We start from the raw sequence: 25,696 nt of genomic DNA, 5'->3' as shown, positions 1-25,696 counted from the left end.
AGGGGCATTTAGTCAACTGAGAGGCATCCAACAATTGGGGGTATTGATCCCCCATCCTGCCCCAACTGCTACTTCCCGATTTGTTCTAAAGAAATAGCCAGTGTATTTCTGACTTTTGAACCAATTCATGAGTTGGGGTCCAGGCAGCAGAAAAAGAAGCTGTTGGTGCCCATTGCTTGGTCTTGGCATGAGTAGCTGGTGCCAGGAAAGCCCCGACTCCCTGGGGTACCGTGTTTCATAAAAGGGGAATACTGACTATGCAGGCAAATGCCATCCACTGGCCTTGAAAGCTGCGTTCCTGGCGAAGTTTCAAATATTTCCTTAAAGGACCTGCCAAGCTCTACATGTATTAGTGGCAATCATTTGCTGCCAACCAGTTGGGATGATAAAGGACTAGGGAAGGAGCTAAGTGATTTTTTTTTATCAGTGGATCATCAGTGAAATGTTCTAAAGTGGACCTTCAACCTTAAACATTGTGGTGTCAGTTAAGCCACAGGTTAATTCAGTGGCTTCTAGATACCCTCTGTGAACAAATATAATGTTTTTCTTAGTCTGTGGTGAAAGGAGAAAAACAAGAGCAATGTAGTAAGTTTCTCACATGGTAATACTAGTAAAAATTTTAAGTTTACGTTTACCTTCTTTCTTGTGTGTGTCTAGTATTTAAGAATTGTGGAAATACAATTTTTTTTCACAGTGAGAACTTAGAGAAGTGACTTGTCTCTCTGATCGCCAGTTTTCTCACATGTAAATGGGTGCTAATAATAGTATCTGCCTTGAATATATTTTGTGGGAATAAAAAGATTATCCATAAAAAGTGTTTAGCACACTGCCTAGCACATACTAATTGCTCATAAAGAGTTATTACTGCTGTTATCATGATCACCATAATTTTTAATGTTCTTACTTGGCAAATAAAAACTAAAAGCTACCCAATATTAGTTTTCCTTTTCTTCTCTAGCTTTTGTTTGCTGTTTTTAAGGTGGATGGGATTTTCTGATCTGTAAAATCCAAAAATACAATTGTAATTTTAAATCAGTACTATGTAGATACCACTGAAGAGGCTGAAATGGGGGGGGGTGGGGAGGTGGCCTCTTTTAATTGGGACAGTCGTATTCATTTGAAGTGAAAGTTGGTGGTCCCTGGGCTAACTTAGTGGGAGATGGAAAGCTGAGAGTTTATTCAATATGTATTTTCAATATAAAATAATTGAGAGTTATTGATAGACTGAATGTGGACTAAGAGGAAAGAACAATATCAAGAATGAATTCTAGGATTTGCTTCAATAGGCAAGTAGACGTCTGTGATATTTTGCTGAGATTCAAGAGAAGGGGTGCTGAGAGGTGGGGACATGTTTAGGCATAGTCAAGACTTCTCAGTTGGGTGCATAAAATGACGGTGTATAAAATGCTGATGTCAAATAGGAAGCTGAGATGAGTGGAAAAGTCTGGGTTAGAAATATAAAAGACATGGTTTTAAATTTTACTGAGACAGATGAGTCTGCCTTGGGAGAGTGGAGAGGAAGGAGAAAGAGAGGAGGAGGAGAACCCTAGTATTTAGAAGTCAGGCAGAGAGGAAAGCAATCAGCAAAGGAAATTGAGAAGGAACAGCCTGTGAGAGATGAAAAACATATGTTCTGAAATGTAAGAGAAGACTCTTTCCAGGAGAAGGAAGTAGCTGCTTGTGTTGAATGTTCCTGGGCGGTTGAGTCCAGTGGGATTTGGGTTGAGTCCAGTGGGATTAGGCAATCAGCAGAATATAACTGACACTGACAAAACCAGTTCAAGTGGGGATGTGGAGGCAGAGCCAGGGGCTGGGGACGCAGGAATGTACGGCAGGGGAGACACAGGCACGAGCAAGTCCAGTAAACCCTTTCAACAAGTTTGCTCTCAAGAGAAGCAGAGAAATGAGTCAAGCACTGAAGCTGAGTATGATGTTAAGGGAGGACCTTTTTTTAAAGAGGAAATGGTAGAAGAAGTTTAAGTTGATAGTTTCTTCCCCTTTTATTGGTTAATTCCTGTGAAATGATTAGACCAGACTTGGCTTTATCCATGTGGGAGCATGGCATACTCTAGGGAGTAGGCACACAGGGTTTTGCATTCAGAAGGGCCCACACTTGGGCTGCACCGCCTGCAGTTGCTGTCCCTAACTTCCTGCAAATTTCAGCTTAGAATTTATGGTTGCTGAGGTCTGATGGGATATCAGCCCCCAAGGGCTTGAAGACTTGGCTCACATGCTGCCTCCTCCCTAGAAAGGCTTCTAGGTGAGTTGCCAGGGCCCTCCTACCTCTCTGTCTACAACAGATTTGGGTGCTGATGTGGGGGATGCTGGGGGTGAGGCACCCCCATGACATACTCAGGTAGGCCATGTGGTAGTAGTCACTGCTCCAGGCTGGCAGTTTGGCAGGTGGTCAGCTGGACACTGTTACTTTGAATCATCCACCTCCACCTTCCCCTCCGGAAACTGAGTATGTCATGGAGTTTGATTTGGAAGCAAGTGATATGGCGATCAATCGAATTCAAATTGATTATATTCTTTGCAGCCAAAGATGAAGAAGCTCTATACAGTCAGCAAAAACAAGACTGGGAGCTGACTGTGGCTCAGATCATGAACTCCTTATTGCCAAATTCAGACTAAAGTTGACGAAAGTAGGGAAAACCACTAGACCTTTCAGGTATGACCTAACTCAAATCCTTTACAATTATACAGTGGAAGTGACAAATAGATTTCAAGGGATTAGATCTGATGGACAGAGTGCCTGAAGAACTATGGACGGAGGTTCATGACATTGTACAGGAGGCAGTGATCAAGATCATCCCCAAAAAAAGAAATGCAAAAAGGCAAAATAGTTGTCTGAGGAGGCCTTACAAATAACTGTGAAAAGAGAAGCTAAAGGCAAAGGAGAAAAAGAATGATATACCAATGCAGACTTCCAAAGAATAGTGAGGAGAGATAAGAAAGCCTTTCTCAGTGATTAGTGCAAAGAAATAGAGGAAAACAATAGAATGGGAAAGACTAGAGATCTCTTCAAGAAAATTAGAGATACCAAGGGAACATTTCATGCAAAGATGGGCTTAATAAAGGACAGAAATGGTATGGACCTGACAGAAGCAGAAGATTTTAGAAGAGGTGGCAAGAATACACAGAAAAACTATACAGAAAAGATCTTCATAACCCAGATAATCAAGATGGTGTGATCATTCACCTAGAGCCAGACATCCTGGAATGTGAAGTCAAGTTAGAAAGCATCACTACGAACAAAGCTAGTGGAGGTGATGGAATTCCAGTTGAGCTATTCCAAATCCTGAAAGATGATGCTGTGAAAGTGCTGCACTCAATATGCCAGCAAATTTGGAAAACTCAGCAGTGGCCACAGGACTGGAAAAGGTCAGTTTTCATTCCAATCCCAAAGAAAGGCAATGACAAAGATTGCTCAAACTACCACACAATTGTACTCTTCTCACAGGCTAGAAAAGTAATGCTCAAAATTCTCCAAGTCAGGCTTCAACAGTATGTGAACCGTGAACTTCCAGATGTTCAAGCTGGATTTAGAAAAGGCAGAGGAACCAGAGATCAAATTGCCAACATCTGTTGGATCAAAAAAGCAAGAGAGTTCCAGAAAAGCATCTACTTCTGCTTTATTGACTATGCCAAAGCCTTTGACTGTGTGGATTACAATAAACTGTGGGAAATTCTTCAAGAGATGGGAATATCAGACCACCTTACCTGTCTCCTGAGAAATCTATATGCAGGTCTGGAAGCAACGGTTAGAACTGGGCATAGAACAATAGACTGGTACCAAATCAGGAAAGGAATATGTTAAGGCTGTTTATTGTCACCCTGCTTATTTAACTTATATGCAGAGTACATCATGAGAAATGCTGGGCTGAATGAAGTACAAGCTGGAATCAAGATTGCCAGGAGAAATACCAATAACCTAAGATATGCAGATGACACCACCCTTATGGCAGAAAGTGAAGAAGAACTAAAGAGCCTTTTGATAAAAGTGAAAGAGAGTGAAAAAGTTGGCTTAAAACTCAACATTCAGAAAGCTGAGATCATGGCATCTGGTCCCATCACTTCGTGGCAAATATATGGGGAAACAAGTGAGAGACTTTATTTTAGGGATCTCCAAAATCACTGCAGATGGTGACTGTAGCCATGAAATTAAAAGAGCTTGCTCCTTGGAAGAAAAGTTATAAGCAACCTAGACAGCATCATTAAAAAGCAGAGACATTACTTGGCCAACAAAGGTCTGTCTAGTCAAAGCTATGGTGTTTGCAGTAGTCATGTATGGATATGAGAGCTGGACTATAAAGGAAGCTGAATGCTGAAGAATTGATGCTTTTGAATTATTAGAGTATTAGAGAAGACTCTTGAGAGTTCTGTGGACAATAAGGAGATCAAACCACTCATCCTAAAGGAAATCAGTCCTGAATACTCATTGGAAGGACTGATGCTGAAACTGAAACTCCAATACTTTGGCCACCTGATGCAAAATACTGACTCATTTGAAAAGACCCTGATGATGGGAAGGATTGTAGGCAGGAGGAGAAGGGGATGACAGAGGATAAGATGGTTGGATGGTATCACTGAGTCAATGGACGTGAGTTCGAGTAAGCTCCAGGAGTTGGTGATGGACAGGGAAGCCTGGTGTGCTGCAGTCCATGGGGTTGCAAAGAGTCGGACACTACTGAGTGACTGAAGTGAACTGATATGGAGATGTACTTACCACCCAGTAACTTTCTCATTAGGAGTAATGACAGGGGCCAACTACCATAATACCCTTTATCATCATGTCAGCCTGTAGTTTAAACGTGACAGGCCTGAGGCACTGAAGGTTAAAGCACTGAGCGGTATCAGACAGCCACACAGCTAGATCCTGAATCTTGATATAAAATAACTTTCATTTATTTCAGTTACAGATATCCTCCCATGATGGCCAACCAGAATGAATTTATAAATTGAAACAAACCTAGGGGATTGCTTTTCAGTAATAATATGTCAGACACTAATTAAAGGCCCAGCAGTGCATCCTGCTCTCTGAGAGCTGAGTCGTTTCATTTCACAGGGGCATTTGCCTTCACATCTGCTGCAGCCCACGCGTATCCTTTAGACTACGTTATTGCTAACGTGTTACGGGTTCAATACATAACACCTCTTCTTCCCTTGAGTAAATTACACAGTTCACCACTACTCTTGAGTTTACTTGTCTTCTATTCATTTCGATTCCAAGGACAATTTCAGTGACCTGCATCGACGTCTTTCACAATTTATTTCACGGCTATAATCATCCTAACTGACTCACTCTTCAGCCTTTTTTTAGAAAAACCTCATTGTATGATACCTCGTAGGATAATTTTGGTTTACCTTTATAAAATAATAAAGTCATTGGCACTTGGATAACTTCACTTTCTGTCCAGGGTATAACATAACAGGAAAAATGTTCTAAACTAAGGCTTGATTGAACATGGAAAAGAATTTCTGCTGAAGTCTTAGGTGCCTGATTGGTAACTGGAATTGGCTTGCTTGTTTGTTTGCCCCAGTGCATTGCCACTGAAGACTATAGCCCCGGCTTTCCCTATGGTTAACATCCTAGTACAAAGGTAGATTAGATGAACTACATTGCAGCTATTCTTAGGACACGTGTATTTAAAAGCAAGTTTTATAATGATAAAAGTAGCACATCTGAGTTGTAGAAAGCTTGGAAAATAAAATCAGGAAGAAAAAAAGTCACCCTCAATATCTCAGCCTCTGGATAACTCTTGCTAATATTTTGGAGAGATTCCATAACTCTCCTCATTCTTCATTCTGGCACCTCTCCTCTTTCTTAGTCACTATATTTTTCTTTAAATTTCTTACTTTAATTTACTTATTTACTTTGTTAATTGTGTTTTTCTCATCATAAAGTAAATTTCTTGAGGACAGGGATTTTTGTCCATTCTATTCACTTTTATATCTTCAGTATCCAACTTTTAAATAAATGAATCCATTAAGTAATTTTTATCTGTGCATGTGCATAAAAGGCATTTGATGTATTTGCTGCTGCTGCTGCTGCTGTGTGGCTTCAGTCGTGTCTGACTCTGTGCGACCCCATAGACAGCAGCCCACCAGGCCTCCCGTCCCTGGGATTCTCCAGGCAAGAACACTGGAGTGGGTTGCCATTTCCTTCTCCAATCCATTAAAGTGAAAAGTGAAAGTGAAGTCGCTCAGTCGTGTCCGACTCTAGCGACCCCATGGACTGCAGCCTACCAGGCTCCTCCGTCCATGGGATTTTCTAGGCAAAAGTACTGGAGTGGGGTGCCATTTTCTTCTCCTGATGTGTTTGAGATGATGCTTTAAATGCTTCTGCATCTGCAATTTCATTTATATCATTATAGTGTGTTATAATTTCTTAAAACTTGTTGATTTCTTGAAAGTTTAATTTAGTGGTTCTGCAGTTCTATAAATTGAACAGCCTATAATTTATTTAACTTCACAGTTTTAAACATACCTAAATGACAGAATACACTGATGTTGTCTTAGATTACAACTGCTTTTTTTTAGTGTTTGATAATTTTTTAATCCTAAAAAAATATTTGTATGGCAGGAGATAAAAGACATTATTCCTTATTTTGTAATAGTAAATCATCACTATAGTGAAATAATATTCAAAGCAGTTTGGTTTATTTATATGGGATTAATCTTAGGTATGAATATTACTTAAAAATAAATGTTCACTTGAATGAGTTGTGGAGATTTTTGTACCATTTGCTCAAAACTTTTTTGTTTAATCACTTTTTGTGAAAAATGTTACATAAAAGTTGGAATTTTAAACAGTGTATGGTTAAGTGGCACAGAATATCCTTGTGCACTATCACCACTATCCATATCCAGAACTTTTTAATCATCCCAAGCAGAAACTCTGTACTTAAACATGACACCTCAATTCCCCCTCCTTCTAGCCCTTGGTTATCTGTATTCTACTTTCTTTCTTGGTGAATGTGACTCTTCAAAGCTCCTCATTTAAGTATGATCATACAGTATTTCCTGTTTTGAGTCTGGATTATTCCACTTAGCGTAATGTCTTCAAGTTTCACCCATGTTGTGTCAGAACTTCATTCCTTTTTATAGCTGTATAATATTTCAATGTACATATATACCACTGTTTATCCATCTGTCGATGGACATGTGAGTTGTTTCCATCTTTGGGCTATGGTGGATAATACTGGATGAATATTGGTGCCCAAACACCCATTTGAGTTCTTGTCAATTCTTTGGTGTGCATACCTAGGAGTGGACTTGCTCAGAGGTGACTTGTAGAGTTCAGCCATTATAGGCATTTATCACATGGGGCTGCATTTACCTTTACATGATGGTGAAGAGTAAGATTTCTATTCCTTTCAGAATATTTTTCCAGAAGGAAGCTTGTAGTCAGCTAATGGCTAGAGTTAGGACTGGGCCTGAATCCTCAGTCCATACATCTCTGCTGGACATGCCAGAGTTTTGCTTATCCTTACTGGAGCTAGTGCTTAGAAAACCAGGATCTATCATTTTATCCTTGTTCAGGATTTGCTGACATCAAGCATACTCAATCATCAGCAGATTCAGTTAAGGGGGAAAGAAAACACACTGCAGAAGTGCTTCCTGTTCATCTCACTCCTCCAACTGCTGAGCCAGGCATAGTGGAGACACCAAGAAATTCAAGAACCTTCTCTTCAGGGATTTGAAAACCTCCTCTCCTGCTCTGCTTGACAATTTTCTCAGAGTACTTTGTGAACAGTAGCACTACACATTCATGTGCTCTTCAAGTTCTAGGAATATTCAGTTAGAGTTAGAAATCAGCCAATCTTTCTTGTGTCTTTTAACATTTCATCACGTTTTTTTAAAAAATGCCTCTCACACATGCCATTTTTCATACGCTTTGATATGTGGAAAGCATGCACTACTGTGTTAAGTAGTAGTAGCCTGCTTAGTGTTGGAGTTAGACACTACAAATTAGTTTTCTTGTATTAGTTTCTTAGGGCTCTGGTAGGAAGTATCACAAACTGGATAGCTTGAAACAATGGAAATATTCAGTTGTGGAGGCGAGGAATCTGAAGTCAGGGTGTTGGTAGAGCCCTGCTCTGAATAGATCCTCTAGGGGAACCTCCTCCCTTGCCTCTTCTAGCTTCTGGTAGCCCCAGGAGTTCTTTGGCTGGTGGCAGCATCACTATGATCTCTGACTCTGTCTTCGCGTGGTCTTCTGTATCTGTGTGCAGACTTCTGTCTTCTTACAAGGGCACCAGTCATTGGTTTACGGGCCTAGCCTACCTTACTCTGGTACAACTTCATCCCTAACTTGGATGAAAATATGAGTCTAAAAATGCTTTTAAAAAACACTAGCCAAGGTCACAAAGCAAATATATGATAAACTGATGGCTATCTCTGATTCCTACTGTTAAATTTCCAAAAGGAAAAAAAAAAAACAAAAAACACTCTTGTTTATTGAGCATCTATTATACTCTTGATGTGGAAAATTCTGAAAGAGATGGGAATACCAGACGACCTGACCTGCCTCTTGAGAAATCTGTATGCAGGTCAGGAAGCAACAGTTAGAACTGGACATGGAACAACAGACTGGTTCCAAATAGGAAAAGGAGTACGTCAAGGCTGTATATTGTCACCCTGCTTATTTAACTTATATGCAAAGTACATCATGAGAAACGCTGGACTGGAAGAAACACAAGCTGGAATCACAACTGCCGGGAGAAATATCAATCACCTCAGACATGCAGATGACACCACCCTTATGGCAGAAAGTGAAGAGGAACTAAAAAGCCTCTTGATGAAGGTGAAAGTGGAGAGTGAAAAAGTTGGCTTAAAGCTCAACATTCAGAAAACGAAGATCATGGCATCTGATCCCATCACTTCATGGGAAATAGATGGGGAAACAGTGGAAACAGTGTCAGACTTTATTTTTTGGGGGGCTCCAAAATCACTGCAGATGGTGACTGCAGCCATGAAATTAAAAGACACTTACTCCTTGGAAGGAAAATTATGACCAACCTAGAGAGCATATTCAAAAGCAGAGACATTACTTTGCCAACAAAGATCCGTCTAGTCAAGGCTATGGTTTTTCCTGTGGTCATGTATGGATGTGAGAGTTGGACTGTGAAGAAAGCTGAGCACCGAAGAATTGATGCTTTTGAACTGTGATGTTGGAGAAGACTCTTGAGAGTCCCTTGGACTGCAAGGAGATCCAACCAGTCCATTCTGAAGATCAGCCCTGGGATTTCTTTGGAAGGAACAATGCTAAAGCTGAAACTCCAGTACTTTGGCCACCTCATGCGAAGAGTTGACTCATTGGAAAAGACTCGGATGCTGGGAGGGATTGGGGGCAGGAGGAGAAGGGGACGACAGAGGATGGGATGGCTGGATGGCATCACTGACTCGACGGACGTGAGTCTGAGTGAACTCCGGGAATTGGTGATGGACAGGGAGGCCTGGCATGCTGTGATTCATGGGGTCACAAAGAGTTGGACACGACTGAGTGACTGAACTGAACTGAATATACTTTATCTAATTTAGCTCCCACCAAAGCCCTAGGAGAAAGGTATCTATTTTAAGGATGAGAAAAAAATGGAAGCAAGACTTCCAGGGAGAGATGGTGAGTGAAACACATTCATCTCTCTCCAGTCCTTGGGAATCTGTAGGGCCACCTGTCTCTAGAAGTAGACAAGAAAGGGGGTGCTAATTAAGGAGGATTGCCTAGATATCTATTCAAACACTGGTCAGGTCCTTCTACCACTTTGTCAAAAGAGAGAAAACTAGTTATCTGTTCCCCAAACTGTTGTTTACCCTCTGGAGAGGAGGGAAAGACCTGGCCCACTGAGGGCCAGTGGTGCTTTGTGGAGAAAGGAAGAATCAGATACATGAATGCATGCTGTGTGCACAGACCCTCAGCCCTCTTTCCCATTAGGCTCTGATAACACTGACACCAGGGGCCTCACTCCTCAGACAAACACCAGATAGAGTGTCTTTCCTGGAACTTTTGATCAACCCAAGATGGAAGATATAAGTTAATCAACATCAGAGTTTTCTAACTCAGCATCCTAGCCTTTGCTAAGAGTCAAACTTACTGTGAACAAGTTCCACCCTCATGCTCAGAACTTTCAGAGAGATGTTTAGGTTGTCCCACTTAAAAATGAACAGAAAACCAAAGATTTTCTGACATATGGGAAAGGCTTCTAATAGGACTGACAGATACTAAAACACCTGAACAGAAAAAAAAAAAAAAAAGCAACTTAAGGAAAACTAGCAGAGATATACGAGACTGTGACAAATTTTTTCATGAAAAAATAGGATAACAAGAGAGCAACATTCATAGACCAAAAATTAGTGTAAGAGGAAAAGTTACAACAAGAATGGAAAATCCCAAAGAAGGCTTAGATGACAAATTTAAGGAAATTTTCCATAGTAATGAGCAAACAGAGATAGAAAACAGAAGGGTAAATATAAGAAAATTTAAGAGCCAGTCTAAGAATTCTAGTTTCAAATAACAGTAGGTACAAAAGGAGAGAAAGATAAAGGGAGGAAACCATCACTTACTAATTTAAGGGAAAAAGAAAAGCCCAGAACTTCTCCAGATTGATTGAATTTATCAAGTGCCCAGCAGAACAAATAAAATAAGCCCACATAATCATGAAGTTTCAAAACACTCATCACAAATATACGATCCTGCCAGGTCTAGAAAAGACAACTGTTCATCAGAGGTCTGGCATCAAAATAGCTTTAGAGCTAACAGTAAAACAAAAATAAATTAAGGAGGGCCAGGCCTCAAAATTTTGAAGGAAAATAATTTCCAGCTTAATATTCAATACTCAGACAAACTCTCAATCGAGTGGGAGGAGAATAAACTATTTTGCATATATACAAGACTTCAAAAACTTACCTCCCATGCAATTCCCCTTCTTACAAAACTGTTATAGGATACACTCCACGGAAATAAGAGAATCCATCAAGAGGGAGACAGTAAAGGCAATACGCAGGGATCCTGTCATTAAAGAAAACCAATGAATGAAAACCCCAGGGAAGAGGCTGAGAGGGAGCCCTAGAATGACAGCTGTGCAGCAAAAGAGAGGAAACAGTCTAGATTGGAGGGGTCTGGTAGAGATAGTTTCAGGAAGATGATCATGTGGTTGATGCACTTGAACATGTTAGAGGGTACTTGACCACTAGAGAAGAGTTTGAGATTGAATTAGTAAAGAGGATACAGAAAAGCAAGCAAGTATAAACAAGACAATTATTAACTCCGGGGATGGAGGTAAATGTGCAAGAAGGGAAACCAATTGTGGTTTACTACATTACTCAGGTGTGCATACTGTCTCCATATTCATAATAATGGAAATATTGAATACTGATCTAATTGAAATTATATCAGATACAGCTTATCTTAGAAGGATGGGAGCCTGTTGGGGTAAGGTCAAAAGACCAAGGAATTGAGCTAAATGCCTGCCTGCCATCTTGAAAATTCATTAAGTAATTCCTAAAACTGACCCAAAATATTTATCCTATTTAGATTATATGGCAGAAACTACTAAATTTATTAACTCAAGAGGTAAGAGTGTTAGTTTCTTGGCCAGGAGAGATTGGAGAGTGAGACAAGTGGATCTCAGGATTAACATCAGTGTTTTAAAACAAACCATTTAGAACTCTTTGACTTTTAAACCTGTTTATCCATGTAGAACGGAGAAGGCAATGGCAACCCACTCCAGTACTCTTGCCTGGAAAATCCCATGGACGGAGGAGCCTGGTAGGCTGCAGTCCATGGGGTCGCAAAGAGTCGGACACGACTGAGCAACTTCACTTTCACTTTTCACTTTCATGCATTGGAGAAGGAAATGGCAACCCACTCCAGTGTTCTTGCCTGGAGAATCCCAGGGACAGGGGAGCCTGGTGGGCTGCCATCTCTGGGGTCGCACAGAGTCAGACACGACTGAAGCGACTTAGCAGCAGCAGCAGCAGCAGCAGCATCCATGTAGAAAGACATAGATACATAACTTTGATAAAAATAACAATGTCTAAAAGACAGAAAAACTAATCAAGATATCAATCATTGTTATCTTTAGATGATTTTCTTTTTCTTCTACTTTTTTGTATTTTTATGATAAAAGTTTATTAGTTTTATATAAAGATATTCTTCATTATGAACAAGAAATTGAAGCTTAGAAATGTCCAGTAAATTTCCTAATTCCATTTATCTTGTAAATGGTGGAGCAAGGATTCCAGTGCAAGTCTTTCTGACTCAAATCATTTTTTATCTTTCATTAAAGCATTCTCTCTTCACTGAAAACCAAGACACAAAATTGTCATGCCACAATATTTACTCCCCACTCTGAGGCTTCACTGAACCTCTTTCTATACCAAACACTTAACAGTTAATTGCTTTCATTTGTCTACTTATTTTCTTACATATATTTATACTCATTTAATTCCAAAAAGATTACTATAAAGAATGTGTTCCAAATATATACACACTCAGAAAAATAAAAATGAGGCAGGGGCATTTGGTTATCCAGGTCTTGTGTTCTCACAAATACAACTAAACAAGTCATGCTGTTTCCTGAGGCTGTCCCTTAGTCCCAAGCTCATTTTGTCTTCCCATCAGTGTCTCCCACGGTCCTGGGCACAGGGATGCTCAGAGGCTTGGTTGATTTGACTTGCTAGCAAGGCTGTGGCTCCTAGAGGAGTGAGTTGAACTTCTTTCCTCCTTGCCGTGACTGTCTTAAAAGGGTTATAAGTAGCTTTTTTTGGTAACTAAACATTTACCTAATTAATGGAAAACTGGTAAATTCCACCAAAAGAATTATTTTTAGCCAGTGCTTCATATTTTCAGTCCTTTTATTCCCTTTTGGACAAAATGTGCGATGTGCATTCTTAAAAATCAATGGGAAAAGTGACAGCGGGAGGTATACGGAAGGCATGATGGGGTATCCGGAAGATTGTAACTTAACGTGAGTACCTTCCTGTTGCCATAGTGAGGTACATTTACCTTTGTTTGATGATCATGCAGCTCTGACAAAGCAAACATCCTTTGGCTCCTGCTGTTAATTATCCTTCAGTTCCTGGTGCATGTTCATCCAAGTCCTTGTTTAGGGCGGTTATTGGTTATGAGGTTGGTGGGGTGGAGAATGGCGGTTCTTGACACTTCTGAGCTCAAAGAATGAGTAAATCAGTTCTTGAGGTGTTTGAGATCTAAATTCAGCGTATACGGAGAAATCTAAAGTTGTTACATTCAAATGGAGACTTTACTGCCTACTCATGAAGAAGCTTTTTAGTAATAGGTTGTTGGTAAGACATTTCTTAGGAGGTACCCATTTTATTTTTTTAATTATTTTTTTTAATTGAAGCATAGTTGATTTACAATAATGTGAGGAGGTACCTATTTTAAATAACAACACACTAGGAAGTCAAATGAAGAAACATATCTTTTAAAAATTTCCTCCTAAGCCATATATATTCTGTTAAACTTTGGTGATGGTACTTCCTTCACTTAGTATGTATTGATTATACTGATTATGCATATGCTACCCAACATGGCTCTAGGTGATATAGATACCATAGTCAACAGGATGAGCCCAGTGTCTGCCTTCAGAGAGGGTATATTCTTGGTACTATCTGTCCTGTGATGTGCCAGTATCATTTTGCCTAATGTTCTGGGGGAAAAAAATTGGGTTGATACCACAGTGACTCATCTAGTAACAGCAAAAACAGTAATGATGATACCTCTATTGAGTTCAAACAAAAAACTCTTGACAAGCACCTTTGATATGCCTGATTTCATCTAGTCGTCCTAATATCCTTAGAAGGGATACTAAACGCAATCAGTTTTACAGAGAAGAAAATTTAAACTCAGAGAGGTCAGGTTAATTAACTTAAAGTTAATAGCTAGTAAACAGTGCAGTCAAAACCCAAACCCAGAGTTTCATGTTCATAACCATGCTAGTGTATTACAAAACTTTCAGGACTCATCTATACTATTAAAACCTCAGAACCCACTGGAGCCACACAAAGTCAGTTTCAAGTCCAAACCCTACCCCTGGGAGATTTAACATTTTGGGGTCTCTATAACTCATCCATAAAGGAGCAATAATATGATCGCCTTATACTGTAAGGACTAATTAGGGTAATATACATAAATACTGGATCAGTACCTAGACACGTGCATGTGCTCAGTTGTGTCTGACTCTTTGTGACCCCATGGACTATAGCCCGCCAGGCTCCTCTGTCCATGGGATTTTCCAGGCAACAATACTGGAGTGGGTTGCCATTTTCTTCTCCAGGGGATCTTCCCAACCCAGGGACTGAACCCCCATCTCCTGCATTGGCAGGCAGATTCTTTACCACTGTGCCACCAGGGAAGCCCTATACATGGATGTACATAATGATTATAATCATCAACTTTGACCTAAGATGTGTCACAGTGCAGGCAACAGAGGCCTACTGATTATTTATAAAACGCCATTAATAATTAGCTTCAAATTCATTGAGGACGGGGGCAGAGGTGGAGAGGTTTAAGGCCATGGAAATCAGATAAATAACATTGACTGAGAGACTCTTCACACTGGGTTTGGGTCACTCAGTATGTACATCCCTGCCTGCCCTCTACTGCTTGGTTACCTGTTCAGCTCTTACCCTTTCTGCAAGGCCCAAATGAAATGCTGCCTTTCCTTGCAGCTCTTTTATCTTATACAGTAGGAAAAAATTTCTCCCACCTTAGAGCTCCATAGCTTTTAGTGGATGAAATAGTGGTTCATAAATCAAGCCCTGCAGACTGGTTCCAGGCAGGTTCTATCAGAATCCCTCAGGGAGTAGATTAAAATACAGATTCTTAAGTCTAGCCTCCAGAGTTTGATTCAGGTGAGGCCCATGAAACTCATTTTTAAACAGTGTTTAAAATGTTTTAACAGTGTTTAAAACATTTTAACAGTGTTTTCTGTTATTTTGATGGGTGGACACATTTGGGACTCCCTGTGGTACCACCAAGCCTGTCAGTATCTTTGTATTCCTTTACACTGCAGTCATTCATGTGTATGTTTCATACATTTTCCTGGGAGATTATCTTTCTGATACTCCAATTCAATATAAGGATAAAAAAGAAGAAACAGAGGAAGTCCCTTGTAACAGTTTCCTCATGTCTTAATCCTCTCCCCAATGATGTTTTGGTGCATTCTCAGGACAAAACTGATTTCCTTCCTACAGCGTGCTGCTTGTGTTACTTGGAACTTGAGTGAGTTTTGCTAAAAAACTAAAAATTTAAAAATTATTGGAAGAATATCATGATGCCTGCAGAATAATCGAGATAGGACCCATTTGGGTATGAAGCTGCATACTTTAATGCTATCAGGGCTCCCTTTTTATTGTTATGAGTCTACTTTATTCCGTGTGTTGGTTTCATTTCCTGGCACCTCCTGAACTGTTTTGTTTTTTTGTTTGTTTGTTTCCATTTGGCCAGTTCTGTTTTTCCTGTGCAGAAAGCTTTGTGATAGCAGAGGAAGTGTGCATTTCCAGATTAGAAAACCCTGCATGTGAAGGATGTAGATGGAATGGCTCAAGTCACAGTCCCACTCCCAGACCAGGGCTTCTGGCAAGGAGAGGCGGACAGGATGAGTGACAGACACCAGGGACGCACATGGTTGGTGGGACCACTGTTGTTAAGATAGGATCCATGAAAGAGAGATACTGCTTAAGAGGAGAAGCCAGAAAGATGGGCACTGTGGTGAGATAAGGTTTTCCCCGACTCTGGGCTGCAGATCCTTCTTTCTCAGGCACCATTACCTACATGTAATGGGCTGCAGTGAGAACAGCATTTGAGGACAGCTCTGGACTCCACCATTCTCCCCATGCTTATTCTGTGGCCTTGGAAAAAGTCATTACTTCAGGCTGCAGTTTGCTCAGCTTTACGAAAAGGGCAATAATAGTAGTACTATTTCACTGGATTGATGGGAAATTGAAATAATATATCTGTACAACAGGCTTAGACTAACGCCTGATATTCCTTACAGAAATGTTAGATATTAGCTAGATAGTAACAGATATTATTTTCTTGTTAGATAATATTAGATATTAACAGATATTAATTATTCTGTTGTCCCACGAGCTGTTGGCCCCAGGAAAGTAGGCAGCCCTGGCTTGCTTTCTCCCCAGCACAGAGCACAGTGCCTGGTCGTTGCTGTGCAAGCTATCAGCACACAGACCACGTACAGTGAGTGGTGTCTGCACCTGAACTCCACCTAAGTGTCTATTCTGCTGTACTGGGCGGAAAGGGCAGGGATTACACACACACACTTCCCCCTGCCCCCCGCCTTCTCTCAACTGGAGTGAAGGAACATATGTAACTAGCTAAGCCATTACTGTTTCCATCTTGAATTGACTTTGCCTTCAGAGAATTACAGCCTGCCCAGTGTCATATTTAAGCAGCCAGTGAGTGTGCTGAATCAATTGGGACTAAATAACATTGGTACTTAACATCGTGCAATATAAGTGGAGTGTTTACTAAATAAACTGTCAGCATAAGCAAGATATGGAGGGCTGGCTTCAAGAGGATATTCTCCCAAAGCACTTAAAAGTATCCAGTTATTAGCAATCACTTTGGCATGACAGTATGCAAGGAGATGATCAATTGTTTTAACTTTTTATTTAAGTAGTAGCAGGAGTTTTTAGAATTGTTGGAATTTGGAAACTTTTTTGTTCTGTATATCTTGAATATATACAACATAATTTATTCTAAAGTTATATTTTAGAAGATGTCAAAAGCTATCAAAATACAAGTACATGCTTTTAAACAAACAAACAAAAAAAACACCTTTTTAAAAAAGATCTAAGTCCAGAAGAACAAAAAGGGAAAGATTAATACATTTGACTATATAAAATTGGACTCTATAAAATATAAATTTAACACTTAAGTTTTCTACGTTGTTAAAAATGTTTTAAAGTCAAAAGCCAAATGGACAGCCTAGAAAAATATGCCTGATATGTACTAGAGAGAAAGTTAATATACTTAGCATTTTAAATTCACTTGCAAATCAATAAAAATAATAACTCATTAAAAAGAAGAAAAATATGTGAATAGGCAGTCCTTTGAAAAAATAAATGTAAATGAAGATATGAGACTTCACTCATTAGAGAAATACAGCTGACCTTTGAACAACAATTTGTGGTCCACTAATACTTGGATATTTTTCAATAAATATATATCACAATAGTACACAATCTACCTTTGACTGAATCCATAGATATGGAACTCAAATATGGAGGAAACTTAGATATGGAGGGCAGAATGATAAATTACATGTAGAATTTTGCTTAGAGCAGGGGTGGCACCCCAGCTCCCCACCTTCTTCAAGAGTCAACTGTATATAAGTAAATCAATAATTCAATTTTTTTTATTTGCTAGATCAAGGACAGTTGATATCACAGTGTTGGCAGGGCAATGGACAAGCTAACACAAGCTAAGTAATGAACACATTACTGAATGAAGGAGATTTGGTATAACATCTTTGAGGAGCTATTTACAGTATCTTTTAAATTGGAAAATCCATTCTATATTTGTCCCAGAAGTTCTACTTTTATAAAGACAGCCTACAACATATGCACATAAGCTAATCAAGGATGTTTGTGAGATTATTGCAGGTAATAACAGGTAATGATATCATCTTTGGAAGTCCATCAATTGGCTAAATCTTTTATGGTATATTTATGCAAGAAAATTCAAAGAAGCTATTTAAAATAATTACATATAGAGCTATATGTAATGGTATGAAAGGACAGAAACAATTATGTAGACAGTGCTTATAATCTACAATCATATAGGAATGCTATTATCTTGCTGTTGCTGTCAGAATACATGTAGTATGCAGGAAAAAAAATCTCTTGACAGATACAGAAGAATTGGTTAACAGTAATTGCCTTCTAGGAATAGAACTAAAATTTTGGAAGGGAAGAATACTTCATTTTCTCTAAATAATTGTACTTTTTATCATTTGTAATTTTTAGTTTTCACTGGGCCAGACATTATACTTCTGACATTATATCTCATCTTCAAAACCACCTGTGAGTCAAGTTTAATGAGCTCTGTTTTACAGATGGGGATCTTGTGATTTAGAAAAAAAAATCCAGTAACTTATCTAAGGTTCCACTGCTGGTGTCCTTTTTCTCTGGTCAATAGAAAGGTTCACCGAGTATCTAGAAGGGTGGTTCTCGGAAATCTCACACATGTTCATGATTTGGTACTTATGAAGGCTGGCATCTTTTAAAGGAAAAAAATAAAATTTTCCAAATATTTCTACCTCAAAAGGAGAAAAAAGAATGGGTTTTCTGCTTTACTTTCTAGAATGTTTTTCTCCCAAATTCCAAATGTCAGGGTGGTATAACAAAATCTAAAAAGTGTTTCCTGTTTTCTTTCCTTCAACACTGTTTCTAGAGCAGAATGTTGAGATGAAAAGAGTAGAAGGAAGGAAATAAAGAGCATCAGCCCCGGGGCCACCATCAGTAGACTTCTGTTTAGGAAAAGACCTGGGAAAGCCCGACCTGTGACTCTAGAAGGAGACGCAAAGCAGTCTCACCTTGCTTCCCCCCATTCTACCTCTGGGATGGGTGGATACACAGTAGTAATAACTGTAAGACAACTATAAAAACATAGATAAGAGTGCGGGTCCAGGATCAGAAAGGTGCATATGAAGTTACATGATGGTGAGTTGCTTCTGTCCACTCCTCCACTGGAGTACTGAGTGTGACTTTGTGGCAACACTCAACCGCTGTCCCCTCAGTTAGTCCTACTGGACATGTGACTGATAAATTTGACCTGCCATTGAGCTGAGTATGATTTTAGTGCTTAAACTTTTGTTTCTCACTCAATGGTCCTTAAATGCAATTCATGAGCTTCCTTGGGTGCTCACACAAGGTAAAAAAAATACTGGGTTGGACTTTTCAACAGACTGTCTTGATTTTCAAATGGGGTACCTTCATAGAGAATATACATATGTAGTTTTGACTAAACAAGGTTTTGCTTACTTTCTGACTTGTGAAACTAATCCCAAGATAAGTGATTCACTGTGCTAGTAATGCTGTGCTGTGCTTGGTTACGAAGTCATGTCTGACTCTTTGAGGCCCATGGATTGTAGCCGGCCAGGCTCCTCTGTCCACGGGGATTCTCCAGGCAAGAATACTGGAGTGGGTTGCCATGCCCTCCTCCAGGGGATCTTCCCAACCCAGGGATCAAACCCAGGTCTCCTGCATTGCAGGGAGATTCTTTACCATCTGAGCTGCTGGGGAAGCCTATACTAGTTATAATTATTATTTAATCTCTAGGCTAAGCATGCCTATCTATAAAAACCATAAGGTTATTTCAAGGATACAATGAGACATACAAAGGAAATGTATGTAACATGTTCCTGATGCATACAGACTTTGTGTCTGGTTGATTAGTGGAGAATGTACACCTATTCAAAAGAAAAACTCTAAAGGAAGTCCTTTTAAAATACTTAGTTTTTAAAATACTACATGTGGTATCATAACATTAGGATCCATTCAACTTTGTCTGTTAACCTGATATACCTCCAGGATACTCTAGTGACATAATGGTCACTAAGACTGCGGTAGAAGACCAATGTGAAAGCAAGACTCTGGAGCAGAGGAAGAAGTGTAGGAAGTTGAGCTGCTATTGCCTGTTGGTTTCCCATTAGGCCACATTCCCTGGCCTAGCCTCAGGGTAAATGAGAACCAGGTTTTGTCTCTCCCTATACTCAACCACTCGGAGAAGGCAATGGCACCCCACTCCGGTACTCTTGCCTGGAAAATCCTATGGATGGAGGAGCCTGGTAGGCTGCAGTCCATGGGGTCGTGAAGAGTCGGATACAACTGAGCGACTTCACTTTCACTTTTCACTTTTCATGCATTGGAGAAGGCAATGGCAACCCACTCCAGTGTTCTTGCCTGGAGAATCCCAGGGACAGGGGAGTCTGGTGGGCTGCCGTCTATGGGGTCACAGAGTTGGACACGACTGAAGCGACTTAGCAGCAGCAGCGGCAGCAGTAGTACTAGTAAAAGTAATTAGTTCCAGTTCATATTCTAAGTACTTTATATACGTACTCATTTCATCTTGCTACAAACCCTATGAGGTATATATTATTTTCATCCCTATTTTACTGATGAAGAAACAGATCATAGAAGTAAATTGCCAGGATTGCACAACTATTAAGTGTAGGAGCTGGAATTTGAACATGGATATTCTGTCTCCAGAGACTGTTTTTAATCTCAGGGGTTGGCAAACTTTTTGTAAAGTAAATATTATTTTTAAAATCCTTTAAAAATGTAGAACCAATCATAGCTCACAGGAGGTACAAAAACAAGTTGCAGGCCCACTGTGGCTTGTGGGCCATTTGTAATCTGTTAGGTAATACTGTACAGGTTGACCAAACTTTTAAGCACACAGTGGATATGCTGTCCCATACTCCTTTAAGGCAAACCCTACATGCCTATAATAGGATTTCTGTTGACAGTATAATCCACAGTTCTGATGTCATCTCTCTCATTTTGTCTGAATTTATGAGGCTTGGTTGCCTTTTCCATCAGCCTTCCTGCAAATTAGCAATGCTGTTGGACAACTATATGGATAGTATAAGAGCTTATTTTCCATTCACTTTCAACTTGTTATTGGCTTTCTCTCAGTTATTGGGTGTATTATTATTCAGGGAAGTGACTTTAGGCACTATGGCATCAGACTGGAGTCAGTTCTTTCTTTGATTAACTAGAAATAAAGGCATAAATAAGATGCAGTTTCTCTAAAATTTTAAGATTGTCACTTTTCTGGGACTTAACCTGACATTAATTGACAGTTCTGCTAGTAGAAATTTATCAGCAACCTAGCATCTAATCCTTTATTATTTTCATTAAAGCTTAAAATGGCTTATAAAGAGACAAGGTTCATGAAATGGATTAATATCACAACGGAAGCTCCTACTTCTAGGTATCTGCTATATATTGATACTTGGAGATGCAAAACATCATCACAGCATTTTAAGCTAGGCTGCACATGAAGGAACCACTGTGAGTTACTAAATGTGCTAGAGGTGAAATCTTGGGCTTGCAAATAAATCTTGATTTTTTTTTTTTTTAACACTTATGTAGTTCATGAAGTCTAACTCAGCTTCATGTAATGAGTGTGAGGAAATCATTGCATTGGTTATTTCAATTTGAAACTTAAGAGGAAACTTACAAAAGAGTTTTTCAATTTATGTTGACAAGTCATATTAAAATATAGACAAAAAATTACCTCTTAATACAGTACATATCCATCTACACACATTATGCAAAACCAAAACAAGAGTTTCAGTCAATACTACTGTAACTACATTTAAGACATTTTTGTTATTTTCTTATCTATTCTATCCCATTTGATTTTTTAATGCTTTTTACTACCATGAGTTGCCAGGAAAACAAAGGCGAAACAAAGATTACTGAACAACATATAATCTCTGCCCTCACAGAGTTTCTGATGTAGCAAATAAACTCAGAACCAAGGAGTTTGGGAAATAACATAGGTAAGTGAATGACTTAAGTAAATAGTTTTATTAGCATTTTTCCATATAAAAGGGTATTTTCTTGTCTAGAAGGGTCAGTCCTTTTTTTTTTTTTTTTTTTTTTTTTAACAGATAAGAAAATAAACACTCAGAATCTGTCATTCAGGCTTAAAGACTTAAGTGTAAGACAAGACATCATAAAACTCCTAGAAGAGAACATAGGGGAAACACCCTCTGACACAAACTGTACCAATGTTTTAACACAGTCTCCCAAGACAGCAGAAATAAAAGCAAAAATAAGCAAATGGGACTTAATCAAACTTACACGGTTTTGCACAGCAAAGGAAACCATAAACAGAACAAAAAGACAGCCTACAGACTAGAAGAAAATATTTGTAAACAACACAACCGACAACAGCTTAATTTCCAAAATACACAAACAGCTTGTACAACTCAACAACAAAAAAACCAAACAACCCAATCAAAAAATGGACAGAAGTCATTAATAGACATTTCTCTAACAAAGACATACAAATGTCCTATAGGAACATGTCAAGGTGCTCATCATCACTAATTATTCAGTTCAGTCGCTCAGTCGTGTCCGACTCTTTGCGACCCCATGAATCGCAGCACACCAGGCCTCCTTGTCTATCACCAACTCCCGGAGTTCACTCAAACTCATGTCCATCAAGTCAGTGATGCCATCCAGCCAGCTCATCCTCTGTCGTCCCCTTCTCCTCCTGCCCCCAATCCCTCCCAGCATCAGACTCTTTTCCAATGAGTCAACTCTTCGCATGAGGTGGCCAAAGTATTGGAGTTTCAGCTTTAGCATCAGTCCTTCCAAAGAACACCCAGGACTGATCTCCTTTAGAATGGACTGGTTATTAGACAAATGCAAATCAGAACTACAAGGAGAGACTAAAAACCAGCCAGAATGGCCATTATTAAAAAGTTTATTTATGTGAAGAGCTAATTCACTGGAAAAGACCCTATGCTGGGAAAGACTGAGGGCAAGAGGAGAAGAGGGCGATGGACTATAAGATGTTTGGATGGCATCACTGACTCAATGGACATGAATTTGAGCAAACTCAGGGAAATGGTGAAAAACAGGGAAGCCTGGCATGCTGTGGTTCACGGAGTAGCAGAGAACTGGACACAAGTTGGTGACTGAACAGCTATAAACAACAAATGCTAGAGGGGGTGTGGCGAAAAAAGGAACTCTCTTACACTACTGGTGGCAATATAAACTGGTGCAGCCTCTATGGAAAACAGTACAAAGGTTCCTCAAAATACAGATGTGCCATATGATCCAGCAATCCCATGCCTGGGCATATATCCAGACAAAACTATAGTTCTAAAAGATATAGGCAACCTTATGTTCATAGCAGCACTATTTACAATAGTCAAGACATGGAAGCAATCTACATGTCCACTGACAGAGGACTGGATAAAGAAGATGTGGTATACTTATACGATGGAATATTACTCAGGTTTAAAGAAGAATGAAATGATGCCATCTGCAGAAACATGGATGGACTATATATCAGACTAAGTGAAGTCGGACAAAGACGATCATCTGATATCACTTTTATGTAGAATCTTTCAAAAGTGATATAAATGAACATATTTATGAAAGAGAAACAGATTCAAACAGAGAAAACAGACTTGTGGTTGCCAAGAGGGAAGAGTAGGAGTGGGAGGGATGAATTGGGAGTTTGGGATTAGCAGATACAAGCTATTTTATATAAAATGGATAAGCAACAAGGTCCTACTGCAGTACAGGATACTACATTCAGTATTATGTGATAAACCATAATAGAAAAAATATGAAAAATATAGAGAGATGCACAACTGAATCATACTGCTGTATAGGAGAAATTAACATGACACTTTGCTGCTGCTGCTGCTGCTAAGTCACTTCAGTCGTGTCTGACTCTGTGCGACCCCACAGACGGCAGCCCACCAGACTCCGCCGTCCCTGGGATTCTCCAGGCAAGAATACTGGAGTGGGTTGCCATTTCCTTCTCCAATGCATGAAAGTGAAAAGTGAAAGTAAAGTCGCTCAGTCGTGCCTGACTCTATCGACTATAAGTCAATAAAATATTAAAAAATAGTTTGTCTTTTATCAGAGTTATACCATTCTTTTCAGGTTAAATCCAGAATTATTTGTGATAGACATGCTGTCTCACATGATTAAATGGCTTTTTTTTTGGCTGAAATAAAGTGAGTTGTGTGTTAAGTAATGATTATGAAGTCACATTATAAAAATATTTCAACCTTGAGAAAGCTTGGAAGCTGAGTGGTTCCGTTACTCATCTTTCTTTCCTTCAAAAGGAGCTAATCTGATTAGTTTTGAAATCAATAAATCATGTCTTTTAAAGAGAAGAATAGAACCTTTTAGTATTTTGCAGTTTTTTCTGATTAAATTCTTAAAAGCCCTCATTTGAAATTTAACTTATCTAAATTCTTATTTCAAAAACCAGGAAAGATAGTGGACATTTTCTCAAGATCATCAAGGCACATAACCAAAGCTTGTCACCTTTCTGGAAGAATCTATGCTTTGTTCTCTTCACCAAGCATTTCTTGAGCACTGAACCAAGAGACCATGCTATCATAAACTAAATATTTATTGCTTCTGAGTCCTGGAAGGAAATTTTTTTTAATTGACATATAGTTGATTTAAAATGTTTTAGTTTCAAGTATACAACATAGTGATTTAATATTTTTATAGATTATACTCCATTTAAAGTTAAGGGGTGGAAATGGGATTTTTTTTTGAGGGGAGGCCATGTCATGTGGCATGTGGGATCTTAGTTCTGTAATCAGGGATCAAACCCGAGTCCCCTGCAGTGGAAGCGATGAATCCTAAGCACTGGACTGCCAGGAATTCCCTCAGGGTGGAATATTTAAATGGCAGATGTAAAAGATCATCTCAACTTCAAATGAATTTTATAAAATAAACTTTAATGCTCATATTTATCCTCCTCTGTTAGATATTTATGCCTTGGGGATCAACTCATTCTATAAACTTATATGGGTAATAGCTTCCTACTTGGGAAAATTGAAATCATTTTGATACATGAAAGAGTGGTTGTAATGAGAAACAGACAAGGAGAAGATTTTTAAAGTGCAGACCCTTAGTGGCAATGTGTGCACAGAGGACCAGGTCTTTGGCCACCTACGTGAAACCCCTGTTATACACACTTAGATCCCCACCGCATCTGTCCTTCTTAACATTCAGTGAGAGTTTTAATTGTCCATTCATTTAGTGACTATTTAATCCATCAGAGTCTCTCTATGGAGCCCTCACTGGACCACAGTCTCCGAAGAGTAGAGACTCAATTTCTACTCTATTATTTCTATAGTCCCTAGTACTAAGCCCTGTGATTAAGTGTTCAAGAAATGTCTACAGATGAATGAATGGTCATATTAAAGTAGTCTAGAATGTTGTTTACATAAGGTACTTAAGTTTAGTTCAATCTTTATATATTACTCATTAGTCACTAAAGAGCAACTGAATTACTCACGATGTTCTTTTTGTTTTACAGTCAACTTTGACCACTTTGAAATTTTGCGAGCCATTGGAAAAGGCAGTTTCGGGAAGGTAAGAACCAAAATGATTAACCACTAGCAGAGTATGTAGCTCAGAGAGCCCAAGAATGTTCAGATGAGTTACTGGGACCACAATAAATATGAGGTGTTTTTATAATGAGTTTTTATAAAAGTATTACCACACTTTGAACAAAGTATGTGACAGGCAGCTACATAACAAACATGTATGCTTTCAGAATTATCTCAAAGACAAATCAGTTTACTCACTGGAGTTTCACACTTTCTCTATGGTAACAGGAAGAGTAAGGTTTCATAATCATTTTCAAATTGTACCAGTACCTTCAGTAACAGTTATCTTGTCAGTGTAAGAATTAAATCTTTCCATGAGGGATAGAAGCTGATTTCTGTTTTCCCCAGTTGTACCATATTTTTTTCTTTTTTAAAGACCTACTATAAAAAAAACCAAAAAAAACAACAACAAAAAACCTACCATAAAACATACACATTCACTCTAATTTTTTATAAGAAACTTCCAGATTCAAATCCTGAATAGTTTCTTTGTGGAGACAAACATAACAAAATATCTCATATTTCATATTGGACTTGCA

At 39.1% G+C, this 25,696-nt stretch overlaps 2 protein-coding genes across 3 annotated transcripts in view; one reads left to right on the top strand and one right to left on the bottom strand.

Annotated features, from left to right (window-relative positions):
- STK32A (serine/threonine kinase 32A) overlaps positions 1 to 25,696 on the top strand; it is a 133,946-nt gene that overhangs the window by 13,785 nt on the left and 94,465 nt on the right. The window contains exon 3 of the mRNA XM_006069396.4: positions 25,085 to 25,140. Within this exon, the coding sequence (XP_006069458.1) occupies positions 25,085 to 25,140 (56 nt within the window). The remainder of the gene's footprint in view (positions 1 to 25,084; positions 25,141 to 25,696) is intronic.
- The window catches only part of PPP2R2B (protein phosphatase 2 regulatory subunit Bbeta), a 704,283-nt gene that overhangs the window by 672,177 nt on the left and 6,410 nt on the right, over positions 1 to 25,696 (bottom strand). The gene's annotated exons all lie outside the window — the stretch shown is intronic.

This window comes from Bubalus bubalis, chromosome 9 (genome assembly GCF_019923935.1).
Source record: "Bubalus bubalis isolate 160015118507 breed Murrah chromosome 9, NDDB_SH_1, whole genome shotgun sequence".
Lineage (NCBI taxonomy): Eukaryota > Metazoa > Chordata > Mammalia > Artiodactyla > Bovidae > Bubalus > Bubalus bubalis.
Note: the sequence above shows the minus strand (reverse complement) of the source record. Positions and strands in the feature narration are given on the sequence as shown.